Source organism: Protomyctophum bolini (assembly GCF_963924005.1).
Source record: "Protomyctophum bolini genome assembly, chromosome: 4".
NCBI classification, from domain to species: Eukaryota; Metazoa; Chordata; class Actinopteri; order Myctophiformes; family Myctophidae; genus Protomyctophum; species Protomyctophum bolini.
The window spans coordinates 13,598,342-13,622,909 of NC_137865.1; the positions used below are offsets into that span (position 1 = coordinate 13,598,342).

General features: G+C 42.3%; 1 protein-coding gene across 1 annotated transcript in view; it reads left to right on the forward strand.

Annotated features, from left to right (window-relative positions):
- LOC308313606 (NT-3 growth factor receptor-like) overlaps nucleotides 1-24,568 on the forward strand; it is a gene marked incomplete at its 3' end in the record, with an annotated part of 222,417 nt that overhangs the window by 46,740 nt on the left and 151,109 nt on the right. Inside the window, exon 3 of the mRNA XM_080760819.1 lies at nucleotides 3,719-3,790. Within this exon, the coding sequence (XP_080616945.1) occupies nucleotides 3,719-3,790 (72 nt within the window). The remainder of the gene's footprint in view (nucleotides 1-3,718; nucleotides 3,791-24,568) is intronic.

A 24,568-nucleotide genomic window follows, 5' to 3' on the forward strand; every position in this document is an offset into this window, starting at 1 on the left:
TCTCCCTTGTAAACTATTGCAAAACCGTTTTAATGTCAACCACACTAATGCAACTCCTTGCAACTTAAGGAGTTGCTTTAGTGTGGTTGACTTTAAAATGGTTTTGTCTCAAGGAGTTGCAACTGGTGTGGCTTGGGTTTAAAAATCGTGGTGAAATGGTTAATTTTGGCATTTTATTTTGAAGTTTCAGCTTGAAACGCTGGCTCTGAAGTTCCTGAACCAATCAGAGCGACGCATCCCTTCAGGCGATGGGACGGTAGCTATATGCTAGATGCAGGACACATGCAGTGTGTTTGTTTACAAGTCAGATAGTGGGCCAGCTGTACCAGTTTACTGCTATGTGGCTTATTTCTACCCTATAATGTTTTCAGATACATATTTTAGCGTTATGATTAAGTTTAAACCGAATAATACACTGTCTGCATCTTTAAAAATGGATTAGTTTGTAATCACAACCAGCTGTGTTTGGAGGACAATGCAGCAATGGGAATCAAACGGTGAGCTTCATTTTTTATTGGCTTTTATTGATGTGGGCCTCGAGTCGACACGTCATCACGCAGTACGTTTTCAGGAAGTAATTAATAACTTTTTATATAAAAATACACAAATGTCCCTTTTTTGCACCCATTGTTACGTATGCCCATAATGACCACAGATGTGGTCTAAAAGTGTGAAAAATGTATTTTTATTTCACTGGGTCTTTAAGACTGCAGTCAAAGAGATTCTATATAAAGAGGCGACACTCTCAAATATTTGGAATCACCACTAGATGGCGCATCGGTATCGCTTTGACGTCATCACACCAAGATGGCGGCGGGAGAGGATAATCTTAGAAGTGGAATAGAATGACTTCAAAGACTCTTTTTGGAAGCGTTCGGAAAGAGCGCACTGTGCAATGCAAACTAATATGAGAGTGAGCTCCCGGTGAGCAATTGCGAACGCACCCATGTTTTTTAGAGCAACCGGAAGTTGCGTCATCACACCAATATGGCGGAGGCACTGGGCGCTGGTTGTTACTATGGGGTTTAATGAGAGTGTCGCCTCTTTATATAGAATCTCTTTGCTGCAGTTTAGAGAGAGAGAGAGGGGGGGAGGGGAGGAGCTGGATGAATCCTGAGTGTCGCTTCATCTCTAAGCGTGTGAAAATGGAGCCAGGGTGTTGCAGTGCAGTGAGAGGGAGAAGAGATTAAAACAGGTCAGGAGAGAACAGCACAAATGCTTGGAAAAGAGACGTGGGTCTGTTAACCTCTTTCAGTCTTGACCAATCACCTCCCTGTTGAACAATCATGGTCCAGGTGGCCCCATGTCATCACTCATCAGCCCCGCCCCTCTATGGGCCCCTGGGTAACTTCTCAGCATCCATCTGAATCTGAAAGTGACGAGTGACGCCAAATCTTTTTCTATGATCAATGGTCCCTTGACGCGTCTCCCCACAATGCATGATGTCCCTCCAAATCCCCAGACACATCTCCAATGGCCATCTCTTTGTATTCTCTCCACATCTCTGTCTCTATCCCCCCTCAAATGCAACCGCACCCGCACCCACGCACACACACACACACACACACACACACACACACATGCACATGATAGGGGTACCATATTCTGAATATTCTGAGGACACATGCGCGACGTGCATGTGCGCATGCACGTCGTGCGTGTGCGCTGTGCGGTTCTGTTTGAATTAAATTCAGATATCAAAATAATCTATAACAAAAAAGTTATGATCCTAAATTTCATCAAATATGCTCTATTAGTTATTAGTCATTTAAAGCAGTGGCTCTCAAAGGTGTGATACAGGGACCCTCATGATTCCTTGAGGGGGTTCCAAATGGACTCATTACACTACTGTAGGTCTGTAACTCTGAGAGTGTACTATAGTAGAAATGGAATCAAATGGACCCTTTTATAACTTTTAACTCTGATACTGTACAAATGGAATCAAATGGGACTCTTATGGGTCCATTTGGTTTTACTCTCAGAGTTATATGGGGGTCCTTGAAATTAAAAGGTTTGAGAACCTGTATGCAATGGCTTATCTCTTATAAAAAGAGAGACCAGCCTATTCTCCAAACCATCATATCTTATGCTTTGCTTGGTTGTACAAAATAATATTCGGTCAATTTAATTTGCAGAAGGACTCACCTCGTGCACAGCTGCCTTATGTGTGTTGTTTCATGACATGGGCTTGAAGGACAGAACTTTTATTTGTGACAGACACAACCCTAAGAAAACCGTAGCCTACTTTTTCCTGCATGTCAATGGTTAGATTCTAGTTCTAGTTCTTTGGCATTTCAAGCTCACGGAGAGCAAGAGGAGACAACAGTGAAGTCTATCTGCAAACGGCGGAGCAGCGTTATCTGCTGTCGGGAGCAGCACTGCAGAGTTATGAATAATACACATTCCAGGGTTCAGAAGTCCACCTCTCACAGTGTTTTTCACTACGAACCATTGAACGTGCATTGTAATACACATTCTTGAATGGTCTGATAGATACGGATACAGATAGATAGTTAGATACGTGTAAAACCCCGGACATTCGAAGGAATTTATTTAAAAAAAACCTCAACGGCCGTATGGTAACCCTATAGCACATGAGTGTTGCATTACACAGTTGCGGGTGACAAAGCATTTCCATGGCATAGTTTAAATGTAGCCATTTGTTTCCATGCTCACAGCTTGGAAGCTCCACTAATTGGGGTATAATTAGTGGGGTTGTTTTTTTCTTTTGGTCACACAAACATATTGTATTCTAATTGCTAGTAGCGGAAAAAGTGAATGTGTGAGAATGATGATGATGCTCTTGAGCATCTGCTGAAACATTGGTAAATGTGAAACTGGTAAGTGCAGGACGAAATGAGAGCAGACTGAACAACAATAGTGGCAGTCAAAGTCAAAGAGTTAATAGCCCTATAGGCCACTGCACAGTGACTGAAACAACACAACTAAAACTAATCTGCAAGGTCCAAAGGAGCACAAACCACAAACACACTGGAAAATCAATGTTGGGGAAATGCACCACGACTGACCAAAGTCCGGCTTGGATTCGTTGTACTCTTCTTTGAAAGTCTAGGATCACTTACAGGTTGCGGAAGAGCGCCCTCTATCATAAACACTGAAAACAGTAAAACACCATGATGCACCAATGATGGTTTTGCGCTTTGGATTATGGTAGAAATAGGTCAACAATACAAATGACGCTATAGTTTTGTGAATTGATTTACTTTAAATGAGTGACCCCAGTGCCCCTCACAAAATGACCGGAACTACTTAATATTTCACCAAAACCAGAGCAGAACTCCCACCACGGGAGTCGAGCAATCAATGAATACAGCTGCAACCACTATATTAATGGCAAATATTTCATACAGCTTAAGTTAAAACATTCCGAACTATCCCGTTAAACTAGGTGGCTTCGAGGTGCAGCCTTTCACCCGCCACCACAGGGCCAGAGGCTGGGGTTCACCCTCCACCACAGGGCCTATAGAGGCTGGGGTTCACCCTCCACCACAGGGCCTATAGAGGCTGGGGTTCACCCTCCACCACAGGGCCTATAGAGGCTGGGGTTCACCCTCCACCACAGGGCCTATAGAGGCTGGGGTTCACCCTCCACCACAGGGCCTATAGAGGCTGGGGTCTAACCTGCTCTGTGTCTGTGTGTGTGTGTGTGTGTGTGTGTGTGTGTGTGTGTGTGTGTGTGTGTGTGTGTGTCACACAGGACAATTATGAGGAGCAACTTGTATTCTGTCCAGGCTCGAGCTTTCTCCCAGAACCATCACCTGCGCTATATGTAAGTACATGCATGCCCGCCCAGGTGCCCACGCACGCACACACGCCCACACACACACACACACACACACACACCACCGCTACCACACATATAACAATAAGCCTTTCAAAACATGGTTATGCACAGGCACATACTGTACAGTACAGTGCCCAATATGCATACATGTATATGTCATACTCTCTTGCAATGCAAATATACACACAGTAGTCCACGCTCGCATTTGAATGCCATCACAATTCTGTTCTGTGAAGCAGTCAAATGAAAAGTTTCCATCTCAAACTGAACTTATGGCCTTATACTATGCTAATAGTATGTTTGAAATTCAGATATGTGTGCATGTGCTTGTCTGAAATAAAACACAGACCGAAACATGCATAAATATCTAATGGGTGAGTGGATGATACATATACATGCAAATATGACAGTCGCTAGCCTTCCCAGGGTCCACATAAAACATAAAACAACATACAGAATTCGTACAAACAACAACTGACAACTAAGTTACTCTATATGCAAATGCAAAAACATTCATTCCAATTGTGTGGTCACTTCCATTCATATTTTTTTGATATATTTTTGTTTTTGTTTTAAGATTTTCTTTTCTTCAAAAAAAAAAAAGTATTTGCTTTTGATTTGTTTAATCAAAGAGAGAGAGAGAGAGAGAGAGAGAGATGGGTGACAGCCGGAATGTAGACGGCACCCGAGAGCAGTATGGGTGTCTTCCGTGAGGAGGAAGCCCAACAAACCCGCGGTGAGGCCTTTATGAGGGCCATCCAGGTGGAGCCTGTGGCTCAAGAATCCAATACTCCTGATTGAAGTGGCTGGTGCTGGGCGTCTGGTGCAACGCACAAGTCCTGCTTATAAATCAATAAAAAAAGACCCTAAGATGTCCCCAGACGTCCTGGGCCTCCTACGGGTGTAATTATAAACAGCCATCTGGAGACGTCTTTGGCACTGAATGTATGTCTGAATTCTGTTTTGGAAGGTCCAAATACCCTGAGCTTACCTGTGTGATATGAGGTAGATTAGATGATAGGTTGATGTGTGCCAGCAGTGTTTCCAGGTGTCTTATCCGTTACTTGAAATGCTAGCATGGGGAATTTGTGTAGTTTTGTGCACAACAGAGTTTCATCTGTCTTGGAGATTGGATGCGACCAACTCTCACCTCCAGGGAGGGAAATGGCTTTTGGAGTAGAGCTGTGTGTAATGGAGGCACTTCACCGTGAGGAAAGTCCATGAGAAGAATACGGAGATTTCTCCGCTCAACCTTTCATTGTGAACTCTAGAAGGGATTATGTGTGTACGTGCTTACTTGCGTGCGCGCGCGCGTGTGTGTGTGTGTGTGTGTGTGTGTGTGTGTGTGTGTGTGTGTGTGTGTGTGTGTGTGTGTGTGTGTGTGTGTGTGTGTGTGTGTGTGTGTGTGTGTGTGTGTGTGTGTGTGTGTGTGTGTGCGGCGCGCGCACACATGCTTGTGAGTGTGAGCGAGACAGACAGTAAAGTCAGAGCTGTTCCAAGTGGCTGCTTTTTGTTTTTGTGAAACAAATCCTAATTCCTTTGCCGCGGTATAATTCCAACCACTAGCGTGTTTACTGTTTCACTGCTGTGGGTTGCTGCGGTTTGGAGCCTCTGTTGTTTCTACATTCATGCATGGAATTTACACTTCCAAAGGTTCCACTTCACTGCACACCAGACTGTGGTTATAAGGCCTGATGTTGTTTATAAGTTGGTAAGCCCCTCATATTAGCAGCGTTTAACTGTCTGATGAGCTACAGTAGCAGTTCCCTGTTGTTGCTGCTATGTGCAGCCAATTAACCCATTATGTTATGCGTTAGCTATTGAAAAATAGCAGATCTACAAGCTCATAGCGCGCCACCGAGCGGCGCGCTACGAGCTTGTAGGTCTGCTATTTTTGAAAAATCGAAGAACGACTGACATAGAAACATAACATTTTTAGAATCTGATCTCAGGTCAAAATATGTACACATCCTCACAGTCTGTCGCTCAACAAATGACATCTTCAACTGAAATATGTGCAGACCTGTTGGTAGACACAATGCATTTCTATTTCCAAAGTATGTATTAGCCTCATTTGTGTGCTGAATATACAGTATATGGACCAGGTGCTAGTTGTATACGTCTGTAGTGTGACTCATGGGTACAGCAGATCAAACAGTGAACCTCCTACAGTAGTGTAGACACTTCCTAGTTGTATACGTCTGTAGTGTGACTCATGGGTACAGCAGATCAAACGGTGAACCTCCTACAGTAGTGTAGACACTTCCTAATGAGCTCCTCGACCCCATCAGGTCTGCACTTATTCTCTAGTTTAGCCATAACACTGTGATTCAGTGTGTGTATATACTGTATGTCCTCCTGGCAGCACAACTGATCCACATGTGGTCTTTATGATGAAGCCCTGTATATTGTCTTGACCGGGGGTCCCTCAGGGGTCTACACTATAGGCTCCCTTTGTCCCTCTACAAAATCATTTTTTCTGAAAATTGCAGATGCTCACAAATGCATCACAGAGCGTTGTAGATCTGCTAATCGAATGTTGGCACCCCGTGCAGAATAGGGTTCATTGTGGGTCGGGATCTCACAGGATCTGGTCTCAAAGTGTGCTTGTTTGAAGAGACCAAAGCTCATTTCTCTGCTATGAACTTCCTAATGGAGAGCGTGCGGTTGGATGGTTTTACATTCGTCATGCATCTGCAGTCTGTCTACGTGCGTTATTAGTCCGCCAGGGCCTTCTCTCTTGAATGAAATGTGAATGAATCTGATTCCACTTTTACATGCTGTACTCTCCTAAATGATGCTTCCGTGCTCAGCAGAGAGGCTAACTTTTGCATATTAACTCTCATTGCATCATCTTTAACATGGAATTCTCGCTTGTATCAAAGTTGCATCATACATATTCCAATTCGTATATTCTTTTTCTCGTGCCAAGTTGGGAGGAAAGTTGTCGTGTTTGTAGATGGGATTTTACCCACCATGCATTGGGCGTCTGCTCTCATGCCTTCAGGCATGATCTGTTCTGTATCTTTCTGCCACTTTCACTGTTGGTTCATCTCGATGGGAAGCTGTGTGGCTGTGTTCCTGGCCGACGCCCTGTTTTCTGCCTCGCTTCACACTGGAAGCCGCCCAGGATTTGAAATTCTCTCACAGCGCTGAAAAACCATTGGTTGTGAACCAGAGTTTTTTCCATCTAGAGAGTTTTTTTCAGTGTGACAGATTCACGGATGGTCGATTGTGAGCCAAACAACGGAAAGAGTGAACTTTTTCCTCCCATGATCATGTACTGTAGATTGACAGGTACCACAACATCATCTTGGTGAGTGACCAAAAGGGACACACGGTAACAATGTTCCTGGGCCTTGGTTTGGCGCCGAATGGACTTCATCTGTGTGTCCTCAGCTAACATACGCCAACCAATTACACCATATGACAGGTGAAAAGCTGCAATTACACCATATGACAGGTGAAAAGCAGAAAATTGCCCAAACTGGCCAGGCTGATGATGAGTTTAACAGTGCTTCAATAAGAGAAAAACATGTTATTTATTTGTGATTGAATAAGACAGCCATATGTTTGACTCTTTTCTCCCATGTTACGTAATGGAGCACATACAAGACACAGCAGATGCGTTATTTCATGATTACACAGTGGTTTCAGCTCTGACTTTTAGAGTTATAGGGCTTGGAGATCAATGAAAGACACCATTTGAAGATTCATAATCTATGTTCTTTGCTAAAGAATGCCAAATGTACAGCTTAAAGCTGCACTATAGATTGTATAGATACAGATAGGCGGCGAAAGTTTAGCCAAAAGAAATGAACAAGTAAACCAGATGATTAATTGAAAGCGTTGCTTAGCAAATCCCTAATGCTTTTTACCCAGTGCCATTTAATCAGCAACGGTGTCATACATGTAGCCTACAGACAGACACACACAGTGAGAGATCTCAAATCCCTCTGAAGTCGAGGCGTACTTAGTGAATAATTTATCACACTGTAACATCTAATAACTATTACCATCATACATGTCCTCTGCATAATGTATCTCTCTTTGCTTTACATGCCTATGTCTCCCATGGCGACACGGCAGCCATTATGGGGCAGCAAGCTAGCATCATGGAACAGAAGTGTAGAAAGAAATACATACATACATACATACAAGCCCCCCTTTTAAATACTACACACATACATACACACATCTACATGCATACATTTCAGAAGTTTTAGCGGTTTTTAATGACCCACTTTTAGTGCACCAGAGCAAACTCTTGCCTTTTTTTAAACCCTACCCATTTTAACCAAATACATACATACATACATACATACATACATACCTGAACTTGCAGCATAGTCCCCAGTGAATAGGCATTTTGCCCTTCACTGGTAACCTTATTTTGGATTTGTTTTAAATATAGGAAGGTTTTATGGGCTGGGCTTTTTACTAAAAAGCCCCCCCTTTTAAAATACTACACACATACATACATACCCACCTACATACATACATTTCAGACGTTTTAGCAGTTTTTAAGGACCCACTTTTAGGCCAGTGCACCAGAGCAAGCTTTTGCCTTTTTTTAAACCCCACCCATTTTAACCAAATACATACATACTGTACATGCACGCACGCACGTGCACACAAGCATGCACACACACACACACACACACACACACACACACACACACACACACACACACACACACACACACACACACACACTGCCACTTACTGGCTGTTTTACACAGTGTGTTGGCATAACATACTCGTGTTAGGCTGCTAAACCAGCTGCATACTGTGCCATAGGACAATACACTTTGGGTCTCTCAAATGGAACAGATGGAAAAAATCATATATGCACTGACCACTCCTTAGCTTTCATTTAATACTGTGAATACCGGCAGAATAACATAGACTGGATGTTCAGTCTTATGAATTTATATAGGCACATAAAACAGTACAGTACGGGGGTAGACTAATAACATGGTGAGAATAATAAGTCTGCAGGAATGGAGCTACACAGCCATAAAGCCCCTTTGCACACTGAAATGTACACGCAACCATCTGAAATACAAATAAGAGACGCTGGCCGGGCATCCCTTATTTTTAAGACAAATAAGGCACCCCTAGAAAAATCTCACTGCATACAGTATATATGTACAGTTTTTGTACATTTGTTATATTAACCACTTGAACCCCAGCATCCATATTATCGGGGGAACATTTGCCCAGTATAGAAGATCTACAAGCTCACAACACCTGGCAAAGAGATTTGGTGTAGACAAACAAAAGCAGTCCGAGTACAGAGACAACTCAGGTCCAGTTTACTAAGTCTAGAGGGTGTACTGTATTATAGTATATGAGCTGTTTGAATTGGTAAGGTGAAATTATGAATGTCTTTTTGTTTCTAAATAAGGGACAATTTCTTATTTCAAGGGACAGTTGGCAGTAATAATACTAGTAATAATGTGGTCAGATAAGTCTGCAAAAATAGATTGGAACTACAGTACACAGTCCTGAAATCCCTTTGCACCTCTGATAATGACCGTAGTGGATTGTGACAGGATCAGAGAGCCCGTAATTATCTGACAGAATAAACACCAGTGACCACTCTCCAACATCTTGGCATCTGATACCTTTTTGGCTTAGCAACCGTCTCCAAGGAGAGGACTGCGGCCAATCAGGGCTCCAGCCGGCTCAACATGGGAGCAGCCATCTTGGGGCGACAGAGACTTCCTGAACAGCAGGAAGTAGACAGATGGTGTTTTGTCGTTTGTGTGTGTGTGTGTGTGTGTGTGTGTGTGTGTGTGTGTGTGTGTGTGTGTGTGTGTGTGTGTGTGTGTGTGTGTGTGTGTGTGTGTGTGTGTGTGTGTGTGTGTGTGTGTGTGTGTGTGTGTGTGTGTGTGTGTGTGTGTGTGTGTGTGTGTGTGTGTGTGTGCATGTGCGGGTGTGCGTGCGTGTGCGTGTGTGTGCAACATAATAAGCGTACTTTGAGGAAATTGTGCAATTGTGAGGGTGGATAGAAAAAAGAGCTTATTTGAGGGTGTGTGTGTGTGTGTGTTGTGCTCCACTCATCAGTGCCAGGGACACCAATCTAACCTGAAACTTGCTGCTATCAGGCTTTGGCATCGTTGGTGTTGGACCCGCCAATAAAAGCTTAGACGGACAAACACAAAATGTCCGTCGCACAAAAATTGTCCAATTTGGCTCTTTATCTAAACTAATCCGTCCATCTGCAGGAGTTTTTGCTTTTTTCCCCTTCCCAGCATTGTCTTTCCAAGCAGTAATTAAAACTATGAGCTAACACTGATCTCTGCCATGTTAGAGCCACCTGCTTCATGACCTGACCACTGAGGCCTCAGTAGAGATGCCAACTCACTAGACATTTTTTAATCTGGACTTAAAACCCATCTTTTCTCCCTGCATTATGGTTCCCCCTATAGTTTCACTGAAATCACTATATTCACCGTGCTCTGCCCCGTGGTTTCAAAACCCTATATGCTATTTTAATAGATTTTGTAGATTTTCTGTGTCCTATCGTATGGTACTTATGTCATCCATGTGTATTGACACGTCGTATTATGCTTGTTATTGTGTTATTGTGTTAATGTGCTATTGTATTGTTGTGAAGTGCACAGAGACCCCTTGGGGTGATGTTGCACTATAAATAAAAATAAACTGAAACTGAAAATGAAGGTTGCTTGGTGTCAACACTTAAACAACCAGCATGCTTTGTTCTAATTAATAATAATTAATGTTGATGCAAATGGACAGCTCACGATGAGTGTTCACTTGATTGACAGTAGACGAGACTGCACAGTCTCTCTCTCTCTCTCTCGCTCTCACAGTCTCTCTCAGCATTGTCAGATTTTGTCAGAGAAATAAGCAACAAGCCCAGAAGACGCGACTAGGCAACAGCACTTTTAAACATATACGTACGTGTTGTTGGCTATTTGAACAACGAGCCATGATGCGCAGCGTTGTAGATCTGCTATTTTAAAAAGGTAAAATGCGGAATATTCGGAACACAAATATGGTACGGGGATCCCTGGCAAAAAGCTTTTTCAGATGGGGACAGAGACAAATACGGTCCATGACATGAACATATTTGAGAACCACTGGTTTATATAATAATTAAAAAATGTGGAAGCAACCCCAAAATACTGTAGAAAATTCAACAAGCCCAAAGTTGATTATAAAAACATGGCAACGCTGGTCTCTCTCTCTCTCTCTCTCTCTCTCTCTCTCTCTCACACACACTCAGTCCCAGCACGCGGCACACACACACGCATGAAAGGGTGATTGACAGTTTTAATTACCATGGCAACCCCTGTCATCTCCCAGCCCCATGTCAGTTGTTCTGAAAATAACCCACATCGCAATCAGAGACACAAAGGACACACACAGTGACTGTGTGACTGACGGAGAACGAGGAGAGAGACACACAGACAGAAACCACTGTATATGTGAAACGGGGCTACGTGTTTGAAACACACAGACAGAAACCACTGTATGTGAAACGGGGCTACGTGTTTGAAACACACAGACATAAACCACTGTATGTGAAACGGGGCTACGTGTTTGAAGACTACAGACAGAAACCACTGTATGTGAAACGGGGCTACGTGTTTGAAACACACAGACATAAACCACTGTATGTGAAACGGGGCTACGTGTTTGAAACACACAAACAGAAACCACTGTATATGTGAAACGGGGCTACGTGTTTGAAACACACAGACAGAAACCACTGTATGTGAAACGGGGCTACGTGTTTGAAACACACAGACAGAAACCACTGTATGTGAAACGGGGCTACGTGTTTGAAACACACAAACAGAAACCACTGTATGTGAAACGGGGCTGCGTGTTTGAAACACACAAAGAGAAACCACTGTATGTGAAACGGGGCTGCGTGTTTGGAGACTACAGTTTATTGTCCTCTGAGAGAAACTTGGAGTTTTTCAGTCATTACAGATAACGAGGCGAGAACACACAGGACTGTAATTTATACATGATGATGGCACTAGAGTTAAAGGCAGAACTAAACCAACAGCTTCCCCATCCTTCCTACTGTAGGTACCAGAGTCTGATGAGTATTATAATGATAGCAAATAATACATATGATGATGATGATGATGATAGTAACGGTGATAATACCGATTATTATGATGATTATGATGTAACGGTGACAATGCAGGTAATGGTTGTGGTGATTTCTGAAGGATCATTCCCGAGCGGTTTTGAAGGCCTGGACATAATCGATTTGACCTTTTCAGACTTCAAGTAATGACCATGTTTGGTCTGACTATATCCTTCCTCTCCTCCTCGGGCCAATGGCTTTTTTCTTATTTCCTTTTTTAAATCTCTCTCTCTCTCTCTCTCTCTCTCTCTCCTCTTGCTTTGTCTCTAAATGATCCTTTCTTTTGCATACCTTCTTTCCATACATTTGCTCTGTCTATCTGTCTCTCCCCCCTCTCTCCCCCCCCCCTCTCTCTCTCTCTCCCCCAACCCCACCTCTCTCCTGCTGTCTCTATTCATTCTCACAATTTTCTTTTCTCACTGTGACTTGTCACTCTCTCTTAGCTTTCTCTCGTTTTTCCCCTCTTTCCATCTCATTCTCCCATTTCCACATTTACTGTCCTTTAGTTCAGCATCTCTATCATCAACATCCTTCAAAAGAATCAATCTTCTTTCCCTTTATTTCTCTCGATACTAGTATATGATGCTCCTTATGACACATTTTCTCTCATCCTCGCTCTCCCCCATTAAAAAAGCAGGAGTCTTTGTCTGTCTGTCTGTCTGTCTGTCTGTCTGTCTGTCTGTCTGTCTGTCTGTCTGTCTGTCTGTCTGTCTGTCTGTTGTCTGTCTGTCTGTCTGTCTGTCTGTGGCCTTTCATTGTCAGTGTCTGCATTTCACCATTTCCATCTCTCCCTGTATCAATCTGTATTACATGGAGTATAGCCTAGTTTAGTACACACAAATGGCTGCACACACTTAGCCCATAAGTGCCAATAACGTTTATTTAGGACAAATGCAGAGATATATAAAAGAACATTGTGTTTTGGACAGATGCAACTGCCTTCTCCAGGGTGTATTTTAGCACGGTATACATCTGCGGCGGTTGGCTGTGGCTACCTACAGTACTCTTCTACTGAGAAATGCAGACCTTCATATTATGTAGCAGGACACCTACTGGTTAGCAAGTAGTACTGCCTGAAGCTCAGGAACGTAATATATCCTCTTTACAAGTGAGGATTCCCCTTTGGATGAGGGTTAGTATGTTGTTTGTGTGCTCTCCCATGCAGGTGTTCAGTATAGTGGATGAGTGGTATGTGTGCTCTCCCATGCAGGTGGTCAGTAGTGCATGAGTGGTATGTGTGCTCTCCCATGCAGGTGTTCAGTAGTGGATGAGTGGTAGATGTGTGCTCTCCCATGCAGGTGGTCAGTAGTGGATGAGTGGTATGTGTGCTCTCCCATGCAGGTGTTCAGTAGTGGATGAGTGGTAGATGTGTGCTCTCCCATGCAGGTGGTCAGTAGTGGATGAGTGGTATGTGTGCTCTCCCATGCAGGTGTTCAGTAGTGGATGAGTGGTAGATGTGTGCTCTCCCATGCAGGTGGTCACTCAGTAGTGCATGAGTGGTATGTGTGCTCTCCCATGCAGGTGTTTAGTAGTGGATGAGTGGTATGTGTGCTCTCCCATGCAGGTGTTCAGTATAGTGGATGAGTGGTATGTGTGCTCTCCCATGCAGGTGTTCAGTAGTGGATGAGTGGTGGATGTGTGCTCTCCCATGCAGGTATTCAGTAGTGGACAGTATCTAAGTACAGTCAGTTAGGCTACTTGAGTACTGTACTGATTTAATTTATCCATTTTCCACTACAGTTTAAATTAAGATGTTTTTTTTACTCTTGACTCCACTACATTTCCAAGAATCGACTCTTGAGGGGACTATTTTCAAATATTTTGCGAAAATAGCCACTCTACAGGCTCTTGCGAGCTTGCAGATCTGATATTTTCACATTTCTGCAATTCGTACATCTTCTGTAATTTGCAGTAGGCCTATTTGAGTATTTACTTGAGTATATACTCAAGTATATACTAAAACCACTGGTTTTAGTTGTGGGTATGATGACAAAACGTATGGCTGCAGCTTTAGTGTTGGCTGAGTTTTGTCTTAAAAGTTAACCGAGAAAATCTGTCCAAATACCCAACGCTGTCCAAGTGTGGCTTTAGTTTTTGTCTACAAATCCAGAGCAATTGTCATTGTTTGATGACTGAGATAATAACAGCATGTAAGTAAAATCACAGTTTGTTCCTGGGAGAGAGAGGGAGAGGTCGGGGTTCGTTCCAGGGGGTGTACTTGTACAGTAAATCAATCAGCCTCACGCTACAGAAACAGGATAGGCTCCTGCCCTATTGGCCTTATGGCTCGGCAAGGCTTACTTATTAGCCACATCATTTGATGCTGGAGTAGTAATGTAATGTTTATTAGCCACGCATTCACAACACGTTGCATCGCGATGCGACATAATCAAAATGTACTTAGTACTGTATAGGTTAATTGTATAAAACCTCGCTCCGTCAGTCACAGCACCACCATATACGGTCGTCAGTCCATCACGCCTCGTGACATCACGCCTCCTGACATCACGCCTCGTGACATCACGCCTCGTGACACATGCGTGCTTCTCGCCCTCAGGGTGTCTTACTGGTATAGGTGTCAATCAAAATAATGTATTACCCCAAAATATACATGAACAGTAAGTGCTAATCATGTAAGTGGCCCTGCATGGTGTACGTGGAATAATAAAGTACAAGCCATGCTGTTATCAGAATTGAGAGGCAGAGTAATTATTGTCTTTTTTTAATAACTGCATGGCTGGACATTGGTTATCCCATTTAGGCCGAAGATGTCTTCTGAATTCCAACAGTTAAAACAAGAAGAACAAAATAAAGTTTTTATATCAGTAGTTCTCAAACCTTTTTATGTCAAGGACCCCCAAAATGATGTATTTGCACATGCTTTCACAATTAAAAACCAAAACCAATAGCAGATCTACAAGCTCGTATATCTCCTATTTTTGAATAGCCATTGAAAATAATGGTTAAACTGGTTAAAAGCTATACAGATGTGTTCCCCGGTCTTAATAGGTTAAGAACATTTGCACACTATAGGACTAAAATGTTAAAAAGAAGGCTGCATTAGACTAACAATGACTCCTCACACCGCATTGCACATAATCATTGGAAGAGAGGTAACATTGTCACCTATACAGAGCCGGAGGATGTTCTGCTTGACAGGTGTGATAAGACGACGAAGCCGCGCAGTCTCGCAGATAACAAGCTTTCTCAAGCAATCAACCAACCATGTTGAAGAAAGGCACAGGAAAAGGCTCAGGCTTAGTTGAACTCTTACAGGTCCGTTTAGGTCCATTGTTACACTCTCAGAGTCAAATGAACACTATTTTTTTTTACTCTGCAGCTCATGGTAAAATATCTCTTGTGCAGTGGTGAAAATGTCTCTTGTGCAGTGGTGAAAATGTCTCTTCTACACAGTGGTGAAAATGTGTCTTCTACACAGTGGTGAAAATGTGTCTTCTACAGCAGTTCTCAATTCTCATAGTCAGGTACAGAATAACTCTTCAGATCCTAGAGACAGTTGTACCATTCTGCAGTTGTTCAATCGATAACAACAAGAATATTCTCTTATAGCGGCGTCCCTGGCTCAAAATGGTTTCAAAGGGGGGGGGGGGGGGGGTTCCACACCACACCACACCACAGCCTAATACATATGGCGATCCTTGACATGAATATGTTTGAGAACCTCTTGCTAATTAGGAACTGTGATGCACTTCTACACCTACTTCTAAACTTATAGAAATGAAAGGTCTGCAGTTATTAAGGATGAAAGGAAAGTGTGTGTTTTTCCGCCCACAAGAAACACTTTTTTTAATCTAATAATAGCTAGGAACACAAGGGAAGGGAGCAGTTCACACGATATAGAGCAAGTGAGATATTGTATAGGTGGAAGGTTGACGGCACAGAGATAAATATAGATGATCACCCGGGCATTCATCGTGGCAGGTTCATCCTGGCCCAGGTCGGATAAGGAGGACACTGACCTATCCCAAGTGACCATATGTTCATATACTGTTCCAGTGTTTCTCAATATATGGGCCAAGGCCCACTGGTGGGCTGTGAGGGCATTGCAAATATTTGGCAAAATACTACGATTTTAATAATACTATAGCATGAATGTATAACAAAAATGTATTTAAAAATAATAATTACATGGTCTTTTCTTCCCTCTTTAAAACCTTGAAAAAATTACTTTTCATTGTGATGCCGATAAATAGAAACGCTGCGTTACTTCACTTGATCCAAGCTGGAACACAATCAATAATCAACCCATTCAGGACGGGAACGACATTTGGTGTTTTACCCCTTCTGGACAGGAACCCCTTTGGGTTTGTTTTGCTTTGCTATGTACAGTATTAGCAGCATAACATTTTTGTAATTTTCTAATTAATATTAGAAATGTTTCAGAATTTCAGCTCAGTATTTAGAAGGCATTTTTTAGAATTGGCATTAGTCCTAAATGGGTTAAAATAAACATGCTCTGAAAAGCTCTTACCACTGCAGTCATTAAGGGGTCAGATGGGTGGGCCGCGGCCTCTGATCCAGAAAAGGTTGAGAACCACTGTCATACAGTAGCCTATATTTCCATCGCCATATTATTCACAAACACAATTTGACACAATGATAAAAAGCATTTGATCAACACTTCATGTTAATAAATGAGACCAAATAGGGCAACGAGTCATTCCTCAGCAGCATACTTTACAAGAGGTGTGCAATGGGTCAAACATGAGTTAAACACAATGAATAGTCACAGATGGCCCAGAACGCTATAGGGCGACATAGAACGTTATGATGCCATCCAGCATCGCTATAGTATATTTACCGCTTCTTGTCGTCTCCGTCGCCGGGCTGCGCTTTGCTTCCGTGTTGTGATGTCTTGCCTCAGTCCACAGTAATCTTAACGATGGTCTCTGAACTGAAGCTCAGATTGAGGTGATCATACAGAACAAACATGTTATCTCTGAATTGAAGCTCAGATTGAGGTGATCATACAGAACAAACATGTTATCTCTGAATTGAAGCTCAGATTGAGGTGATCATACAGAACAAACATGTTATCTCTGAATTGAAGCTCAGATTGAGGTGATCATACAGAACAAACATGTTATCTCTGAACTGAAGCTCAGATTGAGGTGATCATACAGAACAAACATGTTATCTCTGAATTGAAGCTCAGATTGAGGTGATCATACAGAACAAACATGTTATCTCTGAATTGAAGCTCAGATTGAGGTGATCATACAGAACAAACATGTTATCTCTGAATTGAAGCTCAGATTGAGGTGATCATACAGAACAAACATGTTATCTCTGAATTGAAGCTCAGATTGAGGTGATCATACAGAACAAACATGTTATCTCTGAATTGAAGCTCAGATTGAGGTGATCATACAGAACAAACATGTTATCTCTGAACTGAAGCTCAGATTGAGGTGATCATACAGAACAAACATGTTTTAGGATCCCTTCGACACCGTGTTACCGTTTCAGTGCTTCTGACGGAAATGAAAGCAGCTACCGAGTGCCATGGAACTGGTTGATTTATACAACCGATTCAGCAAATCAGCTGGTGGCTCTTCAAAATATGGGTTTTTATTATGGTTCTTTATGATGGCATTGGCTGTTGGCCGTATTTCACTATTTCACGTAACCTGAAAATGGCATGCACTTTTTAAAATAAGGCAAATCAGGTTACTTTCTCCTTTCCTCCTGGGATACCAAAGGGATACCTCTTTGCCTCAAAGTAACATTTTAGTAACATTGTAACGTTACACGATTAATAGCTTGGTTCTTCTGTCATTCTTCTGTGACAAAAAAATATATATATATTTTTTGTTCCACGCTTTCTTCTTCGGTTCAGTGCGGTTCAGTGAGCCGTTGTTAAGGAGATACATATTTAACTACATCTAAAAAGTGAGTTTTGCATAAGAGATGCAAAACATGTTCAGCAAGTAGACAAGTGGGGGAGTTCAATTTGCTGCTTTATATTTCATAGTAGTCTTGTAAACATCTTTTGTATGGAGACATTTAGTATTTACAACTTAGTTTTGGTGCAAGCTTTGCTTAACACAATTTAGAATGAGTTGAATGTCTGTAGATATTTATCTACAGACTGTACAGTCTACAGTCTGTAGATATTTATCTACAGACTGTACAGTCTACAGTCTGTAGATATTTATCTACAGACTGCAGTGATACATTCATACACATTTTTCGGATCTGCAAAACAATGGAGAATTGAGTTCCATCATTTACACATGCACCTTCTTTGAGTTCCATCATTTACACATGCACCTTCTTTGAGTTCCATCATTTACACATGCACCTTCTTTGAGTTCCATCATTTACACATGCACCTTCTTTGAGTTCCATCATTTACACATGCACCTTCTTTGAGTTCCATCATTTACACATGCACCTTCTTTGAGTTCCATCATTTACACATGCACCTTCTTTGAGTTCCATCATTTACACATGCACCTTCTTTGAGTTCCATCATTTACACATGCACCTTCTTTGAGTTCCATCATTTACACATGCACCTTCTTTGAGTTCCATCATTTACACATGCACCTTCTTTGTCAATGATGGACAATGCAAATCACACACAAATCACAATACAGTGGCTTACTATAGCTAAAGACTATTAACAATGTTGTAGTCGTAGTGATATAGTTATCAAACGCAGACCTCATCCCACAATGCATTGTAAAAAGTAGGGTACAACTGTTGCTCACTATCGCACCCCTACTGCTTATATCATCAGATTGAACCACAGACAGATTTAACTGTCACTATTTGTTAGTGAATCTTTTTTTTATTGGCTTTTGTCCGGTCTGTTTCAATCTGATACATTAGTAGTCATGAAAGGAGATGAGCAGTTGTGAGAAAAGAGAATTATATAATCAATGATGAAAATTATATAAAAAAGGTCTCTCATGCCATTATGGCTCTCGCACTATCTGTTCTCTCTCTCTCTCCCTCTGCCTCTTTCTCCCTCTCTGCCTCTGCCTCTCTCTCTCTCTCTGTCTCTCTCTCTCTTTTTCTCTCAGTATAACGTGAGTGGAATATTGTTGAGGTCCATAATCTCAGCAGCCATGAATAATAAACACTGTTACATCACCCACTGAGAAACCAGCAGGATGGAAGGAAGGGAGACGGCATTAAAACAGCATAGGTGTTGCTGCAGCCCAAATGCAATAATAGTGAAAATGGAGTGATGGAATAGTACGGTGATGAAAATTAACCAGACGGAGAAAGAGAGAGGCAGAAAGGGGGGGAAAGCTAAAGGGGACCAGATATCGTAATTCTCCTTCGCAACAGGAACACTAGGTTCAGTGATTAGATGTAGTGTTTATTTCTGTGATAAATTATCAAAATATAAAAAGGCTTGTGCTGTACTCTGCCTGGAAGTGGAACAGGGCCAGGCGAGGACCTGACATCGAGACTGGATGAAACCCCTGGCGAAATGTAGAGAGAAAAACGGATGTATTATATCGTCGTCGGGTGGAAACCTCATCTATTGTTTTGCAAAAAACACCTGATGTAAAAGCTCACAATGAGCAGCATTAATAGATCTACTTTGGGTAAAGAGGATTGGTGTTCATGTGAAAGAAGGAGGGGACCATGCATAGACTCCTGGGTGACCCCGCCTGTCCAAGTATAACGTAAAAGGAAACTGTTACAACTCAACTCATTGATGGTCCAGTCTGTCTGTCTGTCTGTCTGTCTGTCTGTCTGTCTGTCTGTCTGTCTGTCTGTCTGTCTGTCTGTCTGTCTGTCTGTCTGTCTGTCTGTCTGTCTGTCTGTCTGTCTCTATTCTTATCTTGCTCCCTGTGTTGTGCAAATCCCTCACTTTCTTTTCATGCAGCCCTTCTACGAAAAAGCATCGTTCAAGCTTGAGAGAACACAAACACGCACGCACACACACTCGCGAGCACACATTCAGAAAGTTCAGCAATCAGAATTCGTAATCGTAATCCATCTTATTCCAACTGTTGACAAAGCAGACAGCTCGTGGCCTTCTGCGAGCCACAGTGGCACAGACACATCCTGTTTCACACAGCGGGCGTTCCGCTCACATCCTGTGGAATGGAACCTTGATGGTTGAAGCTCAGCACCTGTCCTCCACCCCACTCATAACGCACCGCTGCTGTTGGGCTGGGGAGAAAAAAGAAAAGAAAAAGGATGACCAAAATAGACTACTGTATTGAATTAATGCATTATCACATTCCTCAGCAAGAAAGGCCTAATTAATACATATGCTCATTAATAGTTTAACGGCACACGATAAGCTTAAAGCAAACTCTAGTCATGTTTGTGTGGCACGGCCTGAACAGGTTGAGCACCAATGCTATAGATCGATTCTAAGGGATTGTCCGTCAGTCTGCACAATACCTTCCATATTTCATCAACAGGGAAGACATTAGACCTTATTTACAGTTCATGGAAGCTGATCATTCCCACCGGAAGAACGTCAGTATTGATAAGCGGCCAGACGTCCTTAAAATGGTGGATATCCTGTTCGTCCTGTAGTCAGCTTTGTTCCCGTGTGCATCGATAAGATGATGATCTTGCGCTACCTCAGCTGTGTCAAATGAAAAGCCCTCCAGCCTTTAATACACATTCCTGCCTTATACTAGGTTTCTTCCTGTTAAGCTTTCCAGTAAGAAAAGTCATATTCTCTGTCTGTGAAAATTGCACAATGTCATACTCTTTGAATAAAATTTACTTAAAAAAAAAAAAAAGCTTTCCAGTAAGCACCCACCACTGGATATCCCCCCTCACGTGGTAACCATAGTGCACAACAATGCAACAATATGCTCTGTTTGTCAAACGCAGATTTTCAAACATGCATGTTTTAAACTGGTAAAAGCATAACGAAATGCACTTCTACCGTGTTTTCCATGAAATGTTAGTTTCTACATCTTTTTCGATAAATGTTACACCCAGTCTTGCAGCAGTTAATATCTGCCATGTAAAGACCTTTATGGTTGATAGATGTAATTACTGAAAAAAACATGATCTAAAACGTGGATGAGGCATCAATGTTTCAAAGTATATTTAAATTGCTTTGGTCATTTAAGATATGGTCTCTGTCAGGTGGAATGCCCAAACTCCTACTTTTCTGGATTAGAATTCAAAAACAGTAAAAGTATAGATCGACAAGCTCAGAACGCGTCACTAAGTATTGAGGTCTAAAAACCTAATGATAGCCTGATGAGCTGCTCTCATTAAGTTGTAATTAAAGTTGTCTGTCTCGTCACTGAGAGACTGTTTAACTGTCTCCATAGCGACCAAGGGACAGATTGACATGTGTGCGAGAGAGGGAGGCGTGTTGTGGATGTACTGGTGTATGTGTCACTCAGCGGACTATTAGTGCATGTCACATTCCTGTGCACACAAGCACAGGAAATGAGATTTCTAATTTATTGTCCCTGTGTAAACCTTGAAATGGGAGTGTGTGTGTGTGTGTGTGTGTGTGTGTGTGTGTGTGTGTGTGTGTGTGTGTGTGTGTGAGCTTTAGTTAATGTATTTATCTTTCTGAGCCCATGACATTGGTCCGTGTTAAGAAACGTTACAAAGATCTAAAAGTGCTTAGCACACACGGGTAGGAAAAGTTGCATTTGAAGCACATTTGTTTCCTTGCTATTGAACAAATCGTCCTGCTGTGCTGTTCCATGAATAAAGGTCTTTGGGTTTCCCAAACTTTTCCTTGCCAAGGACCCACAAACTCATATATTAAGCAGATCTGCGATGCAATGTTGTTGTATTGTTTGTGTTTGAAACAATCTGACAATAATGCCATGACAGAAATGGGGATACCAGGTTGAAAGTGGCCCAATCATCTTCTGAAATGAATCTGAATGTATTACCATGTGCTCTAAGTCCCTCGGGAGTGGATTCTGTGTGTAGTGTGAAGTGCTGGAGGTTCTAATCATAGATGTCATGATGGCTCCCATGTGTCCCTTAGCTCCCATCAGACAGCTTCTGCTTTCTCACTTCTTTAACGATTGGGCAGGGCTTGAGTCCAACCAAAAGCCCCACTGGCTGTCCCTTGGGGCTTTACTGCTCATTACACCCGACCGACATCGCCATCCTGACCGGGCCATATGCTGAAACAGCCCTTTTAAGAGTTTTGAATCATCTGATTTTAACTGTCGCCTTGAACATAATGTTGGCATTCAGGTCCTACCTGTCAGAGAGAAGTCTCTCTGTCCAGTTGGGGGATTCTTCATACTCTGCAGCTCCTCTCACCTTTGGAGTCCCCCAGGGCTCCAATATGGGTTCCATCTTGTTCCTTCTCTACATGTTACCCCTAGGGCCTATTCTCTCTAAACACAATATCTCTGATGTCCAGATGTACATGCCACTCACAGTCAAAAATAGCAACACACTCCATTCACTTCAACCATTGCTAAACATCAAACATCAAAATTTGGATGGCCACAAATGTTTTTCATGATAGCAAAACCGAAATAATGTTCTTTGGCACTTTCACCCCCAACATCCGTCCCCATGTTAACAAGCAAATGGCCTCTGTCATCAAATGCAGTTTCTTCCAGTTGCGCTTGATTGCTAAAGTAAATCCATATCTTCCCCTGAAACTACTTGAAACCCTAATTCACGCTTTTATTTCCTCTAGATTAGATTATTGTAATGCTTTATACTCTGGCATCGACCAGTCCTATTGGTCAGACGACTGCAGTTGGTGCAAAATGCTTCGTGCGCCTCCTCACAGGCACACAAAAGCGTGACCATGTTTCCCCTGTCTTGGCCTCACTCCACTGGCTCCCTGTCAAATTTAGGATGGATTTAAAAATGTTGATAATTGCTTTTAAATCCCTCAATGGGCTGGCCCCCCTTTACCTGCCTGAACTTGTTGAATACCATAAGCCGGTCTCTCTCATTATTGACCCCCAAAACAGCCCTACTTAAAACCAGGGGAGACCTTTTGCCGTGGCCGCCCCTAGGCTCTGTCACATCATATCCGCCCAGTCCATCGAGACTTTTAAGTCATGTTTTCTACTCTGCTTTTAATCACAGCCTAGCTTAATTCCAACCTTGTAAGTTGTATTTGATCACCTCTTATTTCAGTGTCTTATTGTATCCATACTGTATGTACAGTACCTGCTTTCTATTGATGTATTGATTTTCTTTGATTTTATTGATTGTATTGTATTGCAGCAGTACTGTAGCCATATAATGCTGTGTTGCTTCTATACCATGACTGGAGTCGGCACACTCACCTGTCAACCTGTTACTGTACGCTACAGTATGTAGCCATGTTGGTACTTGGCTGTGTGCAGTGCACCCCTGACCGACACTGTCAGGCAAAAACCTTGTGCAAAACAATTGTAGCTATACGTTTGTGTGATAAATACGTTTAAATAGGTTCATTTTATTTGTCTTAATTGTGCAAATCACTAGAGTATCATACCAGAACATTGTGTTAAAAATGACCATGGCAACAAGCTACAGTAATATGTCTCATAGCCGTAAGATAGATCCGTTTTAATTAGATGCCCTCTTTGAGTAACCCTTTTTATTATTTTCATTTGTTAAGTCTTGGTATTACTCTGGGTATTACATTCATAATTTGTAATTTGATGCCCCCTGACAAAGGCTAAATATGAGATGAACTGCGCTCCAAGCTTTAAAAGTGTGGGCAAGTCATGAAATAACGAATGAATACATTTATTTATTTCAACCGAACAGAGTGTCTTGGGAGGTTTTCGTAAAGTACTGTATGCTGTGCTATTCTAAAGTCCTTGATCCACAATTTAGGACTCATCACTCTGTGTGAAAGATGATTTGCATTGAGCATTAGCTTTGATAAATTCCAGCTGTTTATTAGCATTTTGCCAGGTTCTGCACATACAGTAGTGGAATGGGATACCCAGGTATGGACTAATTGCTATATTGATCGGGCTGGGATCCGCAACGGAGGAACCAGATCCAACATTGAGGAACCGGAATAGGTTCCATCACATTTGGAACCCTTTCCAGAAGCGGTCTGGTATGTGGACTTCACGTCTGCTATACAATTATAATACTGTAGTATACTGTAGGTCTGTAACTCTGAGAGTGTACTCATGGAACAAAATGCACCCGTAAGTGTCCATTTGATTCCATGCATACATTCTCAGAGTTACAGACCTGTTGGAGTCCATTTGGAACCCATAATACAATGAGTGCCACCTGGTGGACAAAGGTGGTGGTGCTTGGGTGCCACCGGACCTAGCAACCGTGCCCAGCAGCCGGAGTGCTTCCAAAAATGGAAAATGGCGAGGCATTCTTATATCAATATTAAACGCCTTAAGACAAGAATACTCGTCGAGAGTACCTCGTGTATTTATTTAATTGGACGAGTATACCACACTTCTGTTGCCGGGGAATATTTCAGAATAAAGGCGCTGGAGTGCCAAGCAGATGAGGGAGATTTTATTCTGAAAACGACCACCTTCCCTTTCCCCCATTGTAAATTATCCCAAAGAGCACCGGAGACTGAGACATAATCATTGTGAGCTTGTAGATATGCTATCTTTTTAACAAATGAACTGCGAAATGTTCCGTCAGAAGGAATCCAACCAGCAACTGCTTCTGGCGAAATGTTCCGTCTGATA